The sequence below is a fragment of the Bos javanicus genome, chromosome 4 (genome assembly GCF_032452875.1).
Source record: "Bos javanicus breed banteng chromosome 4, ARS-OSU_banteng_1.0, whole genome shotgun sequence".
NCBI lineage: Eukaryota > Metazoa > Chordata > Mammalia > Artiodactyla > Bovidae > Bos > Bos javanicus.
Genome location: NC_083871.1, coordinates 15,997,232 through 16,010,787, shown reverse-complemented (window position 1 = coordinate 16,010,787; position 13,556 = coordinate 15,997,232). Strand labels below are relative to the sequence as shown.

Here is a 13,556-nt window from a genome sequence, read left to right as displayed (position 1 = left end):
TGCTGTGAAATATAGAAAGCAGAAGGATTTCCAAGGTTCTGCTAAGTTCATAAAGCTTTGGCAGTTCCTGCTGTGTTGCCCTTTTGGGCAGTCTTAGGAAACGAGACATGTACATCATTCGTTCTATTCTGTCTCTCTCCTGAAATCTCAGGAAAGCTTATACTTTCTTCTGAACTCTATCACATTTTACATCGTTAATAATGAATTTTGTAGGTACCCTAACTTTCCTAATGGATTTGAATTCCTTGAGGACATTTGTATCTAATTAAACTTTGTGTCTCTTGGGACCTAGACTTGTGCTTCATCTTGTACACAGTAGATGCTCAATAAATACGTAAGGACCAAATGAAGGCTATACCAACTGTTAGGCTAAAAAAGAAATCTGAAGATTTTCTTTAGGGAAAGTCATCAATTATACTGCGATTCAAAAGACTGTATACATAAGAAATCCTTATCTTTTATGGGATTAACAATGTTGGCACTTCATGTTCTTTCCTTGTTTCAGGGTGTGGCCAGCTGGAGAAAGATTTCCTGGATATAAACTGGAGCAGGGCAATCAAATCAAGTAAACATCATTTAATCAGACCAAGTGGCCATAACCAGTAATGGACCACTAAGCAAACAAGTATATGAATTTCCTGCATGAAGTCACTGTTTGTCATTCTAAATGGATTAATAAATAATGTCAGTGCACAGGGCCCATTCGCTGGAGCCAGTTTCTTGCAACAAGATTTCAGATTTTTTTTCCCCTTGAAAGAGTAGAAAGGAAAGAATCCCTGTCTACCTTTTCCACAAAACTCCTTTTTTGTAAGATGAAAAATTGTTCCCAGATTGCAAACAACTTAGGTAACTGGCAGCAAAGGTTTTTTTTTTTTTTTTTTCCCTCTCTGTAGAAAGGAGGCTGTGGGATTCCTATGAAGAATGACTGATTCCATAGCAACCTAGGGAAGTCAGTCAAGCTGGTGTGGGAAGAGGCCCTCTGAGTAGCTCCTGCATGGGGTGGACAGAGGGTGGAGGCAGAGGGGGAGCCCCAAGTCCTCTCCTTTTATATGATGTGGTCCTGATGCATAGTCCAGTGCCAGCCTTAAGCTGAGCATACAGCTTCCTCATTTCCGTGGAAGTAATGGATGCTCTGTACTGAAGTCAATTACAAAAAGCTAATACAGCAGGCTGACTCCACTAGCTGCCCGCCCTCTCTGTGTATCCTGTTAGAGAGACCCTATCCCTCGTCCCCATGCCACTGGCCTCAGTTCTCCCCTTCTGCCATGATCATGTAAGCTGCTCAAAGATCTTCATCTCTATTTTCAGTCTACCTCTTTGATCTCTTACTCTCCTTTCCCCACAACGCTTACTTGTTCTAACTCCATCTCAAGATCCATTCTAAAGAGGGCCACTTCTATAAAGGGGAACGAAATTGGGTCATCTGTGGAAACATGGATGGACCTGGAGACTGTCATTCAGAGCTAAGTTGGGAAGAGAAAAATAAATACCCTATATTAACGCATATATGTGGAATCTAAAAAAATGGTATAGATGACCCTACGTGCAAAGCTGAAATAGAAACCCGGACGTAGAGAACAAATATATGGATACCAACGGGGAAAGGGTGGATGTGAGGAATTGGGAGATTGGGATTGAAACATATATTCTATTGATACTATGTATAAAAATAGATAACTAATGATAAGATACTATATAGCACAGGGAACTCTACTCAATGCACTGTGGTGACCTGAATGGGAAGGAAATCCAAAGGGGAGTGGATATATGTCTTATGGATGATTCACTTTACTGTACAGTAGAAACTAACACTGTAAAGTGTTACGCCAGTAAAAATTAATTAAAAAATAAAGAGGGCCACTCTGAAACCAGGGTTCCACTGACAGTATTCTGAGAACCGCAGCCCTAGGCAGGTCCTGCCTGGATGCTGGAATTGGACGTGTCCTTTCTCTCAGACCTGACTGTGGACTCTCGCCTCCACTCTGATGTGGCACCCACTTGTCCCCTACTGTGCTCTGGGGCCTATCTATTCCCTTCTGCCTCTTCTGAAACCAGGACCTTCCTTCCCTGTGGTGTCCTTCCCTGGCAACACTTCCAACTCCTTCCCCAGAGGCAGCAAACAGGCTTCAGACTCTCCCATCTAAAACCTTCCCTAATCCATAATTCTTATGTCAACTGTGATTCTATCCTATCTCTATCTTTATATAATAAAGTTATTCCACAGGCCAATCTCTGCTACTCATGTCCCCACCTGCACCCTCCCTATCTCCCCCTGGCTTTCGCTCTGTTTCCTCACTTCCATTCACTTCCATTCCTCTGGGAAGCCCTCCAAAGTAAGGTTGCTGCCTCGACTGTGTCACTGAAGCCCTGCTGCTGCAAAAGTCACCAACAACCCTCTCATTGCTAGATCCTTATCATCCTGTTCTTACCTGATTTCTCTTTTGCATATATCACCCTGTCACTGCTGATTTTTGATTTTGCAAGTCCTCTTTCTCCCGGTCCTCCTTCTGAGCATTCTTTCTCAATTGCTTTTGGGGTTTTTCTTTCTCTGTTTACCCCTTAGCATTAAACTCCATCTTTCTGAGATCTGTTCTTGGCCTACTTCTCTTATTCCATATTCTCTAAGTTTCAAAGCCATGTGTGCTAACAGTTCTCAAATCTGCAGCCCCACTCCAGGCCTTTCTCCTGGGTCCCAGATACACATTTTGATTGTCTGTGTACATCATCTTCTGGGTGTCCTGCAGGCACGCAATGTGAAATGTGTTCACCATGCTGAACACAGCAGTGGATTTCCTTCATACAATATAGTCCCTCCAACCAGCTGGGTATCGAGCAAGAAACCTGAGCCACACCTGGAGCTCTGCTCTCACTGTATCTTTCACACTCATTGGAACTGTCATCTCTGGTCTGTTATCACCCCTTGACCTATGTTCTCAACTCTTTTCTTCTCACTAACATCTCTACTGCCTTAGATCAGGGCCTCATCATTTCTGATCAGTATTTAATAATATGGTCTCAAAACTCTTATCATATCTCTCTTTTCTATATACTCTTCAGTTTATCCATTACTTGCTGATAGAGTCATTTTATTTTTTTTTGCCCTTTTAAAAATAACATCATTGAATTGTTAATATTTCTCATACATATGATTCCATTTTGGCTGAATTTTCTTAAAAACCTGTCTGTGATGGCCTATATCTTAACTTGGTACTGAGCATCCATGGCAGATTAGGAAAAAGACAAATATTTGGGTGCATCTATATTTTCTCCATATGTCTTATTCAAGTAAAATTTTATAGGTTGCTCAATCATCCTATACTCATTATTGAATGAAGTAACCTATTCAGGCATACTCAAAGGCCATAATCAATACTTTCAAAACACAAAGACTTTTTAAACTTTCAAAACACTTGAGACTAAGCCTAATATTAGTTTAGTTTCTCCACTGACATGAAAATTAAGTTGATTTCCTGAAATCAGACCTAGTTTTTGTAAGTGGCCTTGATTAAGCCACATATACGGATATGGCTATATTGGTCAATACTATAATTTATTTGTTTATAAAGTACAATTAATACTCCCTCATTGTGGTAGTCAAAAAAACTCAAATTAAACTGAACAATACCTAATTATTAGAATTTCCAGGTGATGTGCCTGTGGAAACCTCATATATTGCTTATCATAGACTTAGAAGCCTCAGTATGTAAGATGTTTCTCTCCTATGGAGAAGAAAAAAGTAGCATATTGCAAACTGATCTAGAAAATAATACCCCAGATCTGGAAGTCAGCAAACTTGACTGACTCAAGTTTCAATTCTGAAGTTAAATCCTTGTCTCCAAAGTTTGTACTTCTACTTTGTTATTTCAGAGATTAATATGCATCTACTTAGTTGTGGTCTTTTTCTAGGCTTAATTTTATAGTGTATTTCACAATGAAAGATATCTTAGAAATGAGATCTGACAGCAACCTAACATTGCATGAATCACCTGTTTCTTAAAGCTTCCTCATTTGTACAATAAGGCATTATTCCCAGAATATTCTTTTGTAAAATATGTCATTAGAAACAGTCAACAACCTTTCCTGGGCAATGCCAGAATGAAGGACATTATACTAATGTATGAGAAGCCTTAAACAGAATAAAATCCTGCAGTTTACCTCTAGGAAAGCTGCAGGCGATCCAGGGAGGCACAGCCCAAACTCAAGGTGCTCCCCACAGTCCTCAGCAACCTTAAATGCAGACAGAGTATTCAGTGCTGGAGTGTCGAGAGACCTGGCTAAGAAGCACTATTTTCTAGGAAGGGCCAGTCAAGGTCAGAACCTAGAAGCCAGATACCTTGAAGGCATGGGCAGTGGAGCCAGCTGGCAGGTGTAGGAGCCCCACAGCTCCCTGGGAGCAACGTGGCTCTGCGCTTCTGGGAAAAGCTAAGTCTGAGCACATGAGCCAATGTACTTGATCACTGGCATCTGTCCAGGGGAGACAGGAGCTCAGGTTCAAAGAGCTTGTCTATAATATAAGCAAGGTTCAGGGTAATGAATTATGAGGAAAGTGTCTGGAAGTCAGAAACCAAAGGATGCTCTGGAATAGTGTGGTGTCTGGTTAGTAATCCTCCTTTAGGTCACCCGTTCACGTTCTTGGATGCAGCTCGAAATCTGTTTTCTCCCCTTAAAGATCTGCACTGAGGCTGGAAGGGACCGATCTTACACATCTGCCTGTCCAGCTGCACGGAGCAGGCCCAGCGTCCAGGTGTCAGCCCTCACAGGCCCCAGATCCTCTGCCGTGTTTTACTGTGTGTGCCCAGCTTGGTGCTGGGAACATTCGTCTCCTCCAAGGCAGGTCGGTGTATGGCAGGAGCAGAAATGTGCAGAGCTGAGAGGCAGCTTGTTGTGTTTAGGGTTAAGATTTATAAAAAAATAACAACAACAGAGAAGGCATATAGCAAACATTGGCAAGCCCACCACCCAGATATAACCGGTGTTTCCCTTTGTTCATCACTCTTGCTTCAGAGAAAGTCCTTGCTATTTTCCTTTAGAGTCTCTTTCTCCTCCTCTTCTCTCCAGAAGCAGCCATTATCATGAGTTTGGTGTGTATTCTACCAGTAAAATCTGGGGCTGCTCACATCTCGCTTTCAGAGTTGGAAGGTATTGTTGTTCAGTTGCTCACTTGTATCTGACTCTTTGCGACCCTATGGACTGCAGCATGCCAGGCTTCCCTGTCCTTCACTATCTCCCGGAGTTTGCTCAAACTCATGTCCACTGAGTGGATGATACCAGCTAACCATCTCATCCTCTGTTGCCCCTTTCTCCTCCTGCCCTGAATCTTTCCCAGCATCAGGGTCTTTTTCAATGAGTCGGCTCTTCACACCAGGTTGCCAAAATAGTGGAGCTTTATGTTAGGGTCTAATCTTTCCCTATTTTAAAATGATGACATTAAAGCCTAGAGGAGGGAATTCCCGGATGGTCCAGTGGTTAGGACTCTGCTCTGCTTCCAGTACAGGGGCCACAGGTTCAATCCCTAGTCTGGGAACTAAGATTTCACATACCACGCAGTGCACAGCCAAAAATAAAATAAACAGTAAAGCCTAGAGGAATTGAATAATGAATCTAAAGTGTCCCCCAATCCCATCTCTCTCCCTTTTTGTCTCTCTCTCTTACTCATTCTGAACTTACCCAGTGGCAAATATTTACTCTTCCATGCTATAAAGATTTTAAATAAAGAAGCAAAGGCAGGAAGGAAGGGAAAAAAGAGAAAGAGAGAGAAATGTGGTTTGGCTTATCAGGGAAGTGATATTTACACATGTGAAATAAGAAATGATCGAGAGGATAGGATTAAAGGTTAACTTCTGCATGATCAGGGCCAAGCGTGGAGCCCTGGAAGGTACCATGCACCTTCTGGACAGGGCAACTTCGTGCTGGCTGGCTTTTGCTGCTGGGGACAAACACTTCCTGCTGGGGCAAGCAGGCTGACTTTGAGAGCTTGAGGCAGAATGAGGAGGAGGAGGGAGTGGAAGGTCAGAGCCAGATGTACTGGGGGTAGTAAGAGTACAGGCCGGCAGGGCTATGTAGATCAGTTGAAGGACCTATCAAGCTTTTTCTCCTTTTCCAATCAGAATGTCTCATAAATGGTAATAGTTTAAGGAAAGACACTTACTAGTGAGAGTACAAATTGGTAAAACATTTTTGGAGGGAACTTTGTCTCAGAAGGTTCAAATATGTGTGTTGTTTGATCTGAATGAGCCATGTAGCTTCTCACAGAAAAACAAAAAAAAAGCAAATTAAATGCTAAAAATTACCACTGTAGTTATGTATATTCTGTATTCAAAATGGTATTATGGAGCCACAGTAAAATATATGGAAGCATAATATATATTAAAAAAAAACAGAAAACCAACATACAGTATATATTTTCTTAAAAAATACACATGCATATCAAAAAAAAAAAAAAGATGGGGTGGGGGATAAACCATCTGAGTGTCAACAACAATTATTTCTGGGAGGTGGAATCACTTGTGATTTCTAGTTTCTTCCTGTTGCTTGTCCAGGGAATTTTGTAAATTCCCTTCAATGAACACATTTGCTTTTGCAATAAGAAAGTCATAAAAATGGCAAACAATTATGTATTTATTTAAATAAACTGAAGTCCCCTGGAGCCAAAAGATAAAATTATTCTCATTTATGGAAAAAAAATTCACTTGTTCTAGAACTTGAGGTATAATGCTCTAGTAGTCAAAATTCCCACATGATGATGTAACTGAGAAAGAAGCATACACTCCTAGACTTCCAAGAAGCAGAGAATAACTTATGAGGCCATGAGGCTTGAACGAGATGGCTACTGGGGCTGAGTTATTCCTTTAAGAGAACTGCACTGTCTAGGGAACTTCTTCAAAGGGACATTCTCTCTCGACAGACAGTATATCTCAAGTGTAGCCCTAAAGTCTGTTGTCTTCGTGATGTTTGATAAACTACTTCTCAGTCAAAGATTTTAACTTAGTTTGGCTTAATATGAAATATATACAAGTTAAAAAAAAAACAAACAAACCTAAAAGCCTCAGTATTTCTTTCCTGAAAAAGGGATTTCTAGTTTTGCCACTAGCTTTCCAATAATTTGGGGGAAGTTTTAGATCATTAATTATTAATTGGTGCTTTAGACTCCCCTGTAGAAAATGAAGTACTGATAAAGGCTTCCCCTAATCTTACAATTCTCTAGTTCTACGAATATAACAAAGTTCATATTCAAATTGTCACTGGTATATACAAGATCATTCTGAAAGAAAGAGGAACGCCAAGTGACCCACAGTTTTACCTCCATTTGTACCAAAAAATGTGTCTGTGGTTAGTGAAATGCCACTATGGCATTTGAATTGAGTGCCCTTTACATATGCTGATGACCAGATCAGTCCTAATGGAAACATTTGCTCTGATAATCACTTAATTGCCATAAAAACATACATACATGAGTAATAAAGTTAACTAGCCCTTCCCCACTGTGTGTATGTGTGTGTGCGTGTGTGTGTATGTGTGTGTATGTTGTTGTTGTTCAGCAGCCAAGTCATGTCAACTCTTTGTGACCCTCATGGACTGCAGTACGCCAAGCTTCCCTCTCTGTCACCATCTCCCAGAATTTGCCCAAGTTCATGTCCATTGAATTGGTGGTACCCTCCAAACAATTTCAACTTCTGTTGCCCTCTACTCCTTCTGCCTTCAATCTTTCTCAGCATCAGGGTCCTTCCCAACGAGCTGGCTGTTCACATCGGGTGGCCAAAGTATTGTATTTGTACACAGAATCAAAAGCGGTGGAACATCTTAGATGGCAGAGAGCAGCTAATGATGACAGCTGGCTCTGGTCACAAGATGACACGAACCACAGGTGAGAAAGCAGCAAAAACAACTTTACCTAGTTCACAGGTTTGCTTATTTAAATAAACAAATAAACACAAACAAACAAGAGAGGGCCTTGCAAGGATAAATGGCCACACTGTGCTAGGACTGAAATAAATGATCCATTCAATTCCGTGTAGCTGGGATCCAAGAGGAAAAGAAAAAGAACTTAATTGGACCATGAAAGATTGTTCTAGCTCCGGGCAACTGTAGGCAAGAATAACTGGCCTGACTGTTTTTTGTTTTTTTTAACTAAAACATATTTTCTTTCTTGTTTCATTACATATCATAAATTTAGATGAAACTTAGAATTCTTAGTTCAGAAAACTTGCTTTTGAAATTATAATCCTTCATTCCTTAGCTAGCATACATTTCCCAGAGCTTCTTAGAAGCTACATCCTGCAGCATTTGGCATTTGCTGGGTCCAGATAATAGGATGAGATGAGAAGTGATGCTCTTGTTTTTATTTTAGCTGCATTATCGGCCTCTGTCACTCCAGTTCCCAATCTCAACATTGGTTGAGTTTGTGGTAGAGATTTTGGAATATATTGTTAAGCTCTCTAGTGTTAGAAAACAGAGAGGAAAAGGCCATGAAAAAAAAACGTTAAAGAAATAGTGATTATTTTCCCTCTTCATACAACTGACTAAGAAAAGGATGAAGATGAAACTCCTCTCAAACTCACTCGCTTTATGCCCTGCAGGTAGATCTCTCTGAAAGGCCCAGAAGAAAAGCATTTGTGCCTAGCAGCAGGACGTGTGTGTGTGTGTGTGTGTGTGTGCGCGTGCGCACGTACACACACTTACACCTGCATGAGGTGGTCAGAAAATGCATAACTCAGGTATTCGGGGATGCCTGACATAGAGGCGAGGCATCACTTCCTGAGCTTTTACTGAAATAACTAACATTGAAAAACTGGGGAGAAGCTGGAGTGCTGGACTTTAAATCTTCCCCAAAGCAAACTCGCCTTCTTGACTTGATATCACCAGCTTCAAAGCTCTGGATTCTTTGTGCAGGTGCATGTCTCCGGGGCCCAGGACAGAGAGAATGAGCCTTCAGAGAGGACCTGGGCTGCCAGCCCGGCCACCACTCCTTCACCTGAGGCTGCCACCATCCCGGGGCCACTGCCCAGGCCTCCTGAGGATCAGGCAAAGGGCCTGGAAACCAGAGCTCCGAGTTCCACTTCGAACTTAGAGCCAGAAAATTTTGTGCACAAAGGTAAGAGATTTCTGTCCATCAGCTGCTGTATCCGTAATAATAAGGCACCAAAAGGATGGTCTCTAAAATTTCATCCAGAGGCAGAGGGAGCATGTTCTGATTCTAAACAGGCAGGACAGAAGAAGCTTTTCATTGTATTATATATAGAATTGGAGAACAGACTGGTCGTGGAACAAATTTGATCAAAACTTGTAAAGGTCTTAGAGTGCTTACTGTTACTGTTAAAATGTGAATGCCTTTAGAGAGGATGCTGGTCTCATGTTCACCACAGCTCCTACCATCCCCTATTGTCTTACTTGGAACCTTCACGCCTGTAGACATTTGAAGCTTTGACCCCTGGGTGGAAGAAAGAGAAAGAAGCTAGAATCTACGTTCCGATTCCCCAACATATTGTCTATGGCGTCAATATCCATAAAAATTAATCACTACATATGTAGTTTCTAAAGAACATGCAAGAGAGACAATTTTCTTGTCCCCAAGCAGCTTAGGTTGGCTTGAAACAGACATCACTTAGTTATTGTTTTTTAAGACTGGAGGGAGATAGAATCCACTGCTCATTTCCACTTGGCCAAAGAGGCAAAGTTAGCGGTCAGTTTTAGAAAATACATTGGTTGAGATATACTTCAAATCTGGGGAAATGATTATGGCAGATGGAGAAAGGGCTTGTTCTGCTATTGAGAAATGAAGCTTACGGCATGTAAACTATTGCGCAAAACACAAGTATCAGGCAGCAAGCATCTATTTGGCCTTTTTCAGGAATTTTCTCACCTTGGCATTACTTTCTCCGTAAGAAATACTAACCAAGGGACTAAGGACAACCATGAAATAAAAAAAGGAATTTAACAAATGGCTTTATTATTGTAGCTCTACTTAGCTTAATTTTTTATATTTTTTGGAGAAGTGGAAGTGTTTCCAAAACTTGTCAACTGACATTAGAAGGTCATGTTTTTATTGTTCTGTAAAAGATGATCTTTTTAAAAGAAAATTGTGATATAAAGAGAGCAGCCACCGTTGGCCTGTATTCAAGCAGCCCCCCAGAAGCAGCCCAGATTCTGACTGCAGCACAGCTGCTAGAATTCCCAGGACTACCTTGCTGCATGCCCCAGCCCAAGAGGAGGGAGCATTCCAGCCCCACTCACTCCATGCTACAGCCGAGCACTAGATCTCGGGTGGCCACAACAGCAGGAAAGACGAGACTGTGGCGTGCCTTTGAGCCAAACTACAGATGTGTGAATGGTCAGAGCACACGAGCCCCACTTGCTTCAGAACTCTCTTCCTTTGGAGCAAAAATCCCAGAGTAGGGAGAAGGAAAAACACACACTTTAAAGGGCGAAGAGTCAGCTCAAGCCTGATCCTCAGGGCTTCTACTCCAGCAACTTGGGAGCAGGTCCTGCCCCTGACAGGGTGGTGACGGCCACTGAGCAGAGAAGACACTGGGCCTCACAGCCGGCTCCAGTTCCAGCGTCTCCATCGCCAGCCCTGCTCCCTTACCCAAATGGCAGCTGTCAGCACACCCTGAGGAAAGATGGGGCTGGCATCCACATCAAATCCAGCTCTCCCACAAACGGCCCTGGGCACATGGAGATCGCACAGGGACACTCCCACATAGGAAAACCTCTTCAGAGCCAAAACAGGTAACAGTCTCATCTAGATTCACAGACAGGGACCGTTAGGGAAGATGAAAAGGCAGAGGAACTACTGTCCATTGAAAGAACAAGAGAGCAAACCCCCGGAAAAAAAATAAAAAACAATGAAACATAAATAAGCAACTTATGACATAAAGAATTCAAATCATTGGTAATAAAAATGCTAATTAGGGAAGAGAAATGATCTGAATACAAGTCATTTTAATAACTAGAAACCATAAATAAGACAAGTGGAACAGATAATTCAATATCTGAGATAAATAATACTCTAGACGGAATGAAGAACAGAATAAATGACACAGAAGAACACATAAGTGATCCGGAAGATAGAATAATAGAAATTGCCCAATCAGAACAACAGATAGACAAAAACAAAAAACAAATGCAACATATGAGACCTCTGGGGGTAACATCAAACATACCTACATTTGCATCAAAAGGGAAAAGAGAGACAGAAGAGGATCAAAAATGCATTTGCTGAGATTACTGCTGAAAACTTCACAAATCTGAAGAATGAAACAGATCCAGGTACAGGAAGCACAGGGGGTCCCAAACAAGGTGAACCCAACAGACCCACACCAAGACATACTATAATTAAAATAGCAAAAGTTAAAGAGAGAAATCTAAAGGTAGCAAGAGGAAAAAAAAAAAAAAAACAGAGTCATATACAAGGGAATCCCCATAAGGCTATCAGCTGATTTCTCTGCAGAAAGTTTGCAGGCCAGAGGGAGTGACATGATGTAGAGGGCTGAAAGGGAAAACCCACAACCTAGGATACTCTACACAGCGATATTACCACTTAGAACAGAAGGAGAGATGCAGAATTTCTCAGACAAGCAAAAACTAAAAGAATTAAGCAATACTGAAAGTGAAAGAGGAGAGTGAAAAAGTTGGCTTAAAGCTCAACATTCAGAAAACGAAGGTCATGGCATCTGGTCCCATTACTTCATGGGAAATAGATGGGGAAACAGTGGAAACAGTGTCAACCTTTATTTTTTGGGGCTCCAAAATCACTGCAGATGGTGACTGCAGCCATGAAATTAAAAGACGCTTACTCCTTGGAAGGAAAGTTATGACCAACCTAGACAGCATATTGTAAAGCAGAGACATTACTTTGCCAACAAAGGTCCATCTAGTCAAGGCTATGGTTTTTCTAGTGGTCATGTATGGATGTGAGAATTGGACTGTGAAGAAAGCTGAGTGCTAAAGAATTGATGCATTTGAACTGTGGTGCTGGAGAAGACTCTTGCAAGTCCCTTGGACGGCAAGGAGATCCAACCAGTCCATCCTAAAGGAGACCAGTCCTGGGTGTTCATTGGAAGGACTGATGCTGAGACTGAAAGTCCAATACTTTGGCCACCTGATGCGAAGAACTGACTCATTGGAAAAGTCCCTGATGCGGAGAGGGATTGGGGGCAGAAGGAGAAGGGGACAACAGAGGATGAGATGGCTGGATGGCGTCACCAGCCTGATGCACATGAGTTTGGGTGAACTCTGGGAGTTGGTGATGGACGGGGAGGCCTGGCATGCTGCGATTCATGAGGTCGCAAAGAGTCGGACACGACTGAGCAACTGAACTGAACTGAAATCTACCCTAAAAGAAATGTTGAGATAAAGGAATCCAGGCATACTACAAAAGAAAGTCATCAAACCACAATGAGAGAAGCAAAAATAAGATGAAATGATCAGAGAAGAACTACAAACACAACTGGGAAAAAAAAAAAAGGAGAAAATGGCCATTTCTGCAAACTCACATACTCAGTGGTGAAAATATGAGAGCCTTTCCACTAAATTCAGGAACAAACTAGGATGCCTACTCTCACAGCTTCTATTAACGATACTGCCGGAAGTCCCAGTCTCAGCAGTCAGGCAAGAAAAAGAAATAAAGCATATCCAATTGGAAGGGAAGAAATAACTGTCACTCAGATGACAGTGGCAGATGACACAATACTGGCACAGAGAACCCTAAAATCTCCACACAAAAACTATCAAAACTAATAAATAATTTCAAGGTGACTCACAAGAGTATAAGCTAAAGAAGGCTCACAGTATTATGCTTTCAGGGAAATAAGCATTTAATGGGATTTCATGAAGACCAAAAACTTCAACGTTTTCAGGGGAATGTATATTTAAGTAAAGTTTCAGGTGGTAGAGGAAATATTTTGGGTATTTGGGAATGTTTTCTTAACTTAGAATCACACTTTCTTAGTATGTTAGTGTGCATAGAGAAAAAGCTTCATAAAGCTTTTACTGTTCAGTGAAAGAAAAACCTATAATAACTGGCTATTTTTTTCTCACTCTAGATCCTAGATGTCTGGAACCCCTACAACCAGGGAACTGTAGTGAATATGTGGTTCGATGGTATTATGACAAACAGGTCAATTCCTGCGCTCGCTTTTGGTTCAGTGGCTGTAAAGGCTCGGGAAATAGATTCAACAGCGAAAAGGAGTGTGAAGAAATCTGCATTCAAGGATGAGCAAGTAAATTACCCTGTACTGAGTCAAATCTACATCTCTATCAACAAGCCTAGAAAGAATCTCTGTAATTTCAATATTCACCCAATGCAAATAAACACCGCATTTGAGTGTATACTGAGCACTGACAGTTTTGTATACTGTATACTGTATACTGACAGCACTGACACAGTCAAATCCTACAACCACGCTACGATGTAGGTATTAGTAACTATTTTTACAGATGAAGATGTTGAGACTCTCAGAAGTTTAGGAACTCTACTGTCACCCAAATAAAAAGTGGCAGGGCTGGGGGGCCTGACCCCGGGCTATGTAACCTCAGTACACATGTTCTATCTACTTCAA

The 13,556-nt window shown here is 41.5% G+C and overlaps 1 protein-coding gene across 2 annotated transcripts in view; it reads left to right on the top strand.

The window, feature by feature from the left end:
• The window catches only part of COL28A1 (collagen type XXVIII alpha 1 chain), a 179,841-nt gene extending 166,515 nt beyond the window's left edge, over positions 1–13,326 (top strand). For both annotated transcript variants that reach the window (XM_061413527.1, XM_061413526.1), the window contains 2 exons: positions 8,890–9,091; positions 13,041–13,326. In XM_061413527.1, the coding sequence (XP_061269511.1) occupies positions 8,890–9,091; positions 13,041–13,213 (375 nt within the window). In that variant the 3' untranslated portion in view covers positions 13,214–13,326. The remainder of the gene's footprint in view (positions 1–8,889; positions 9,092–13,040) is intronic.
• The last annotated feature ends 230 nt before the right edge of the window (positions 13,327–13,556 follow it).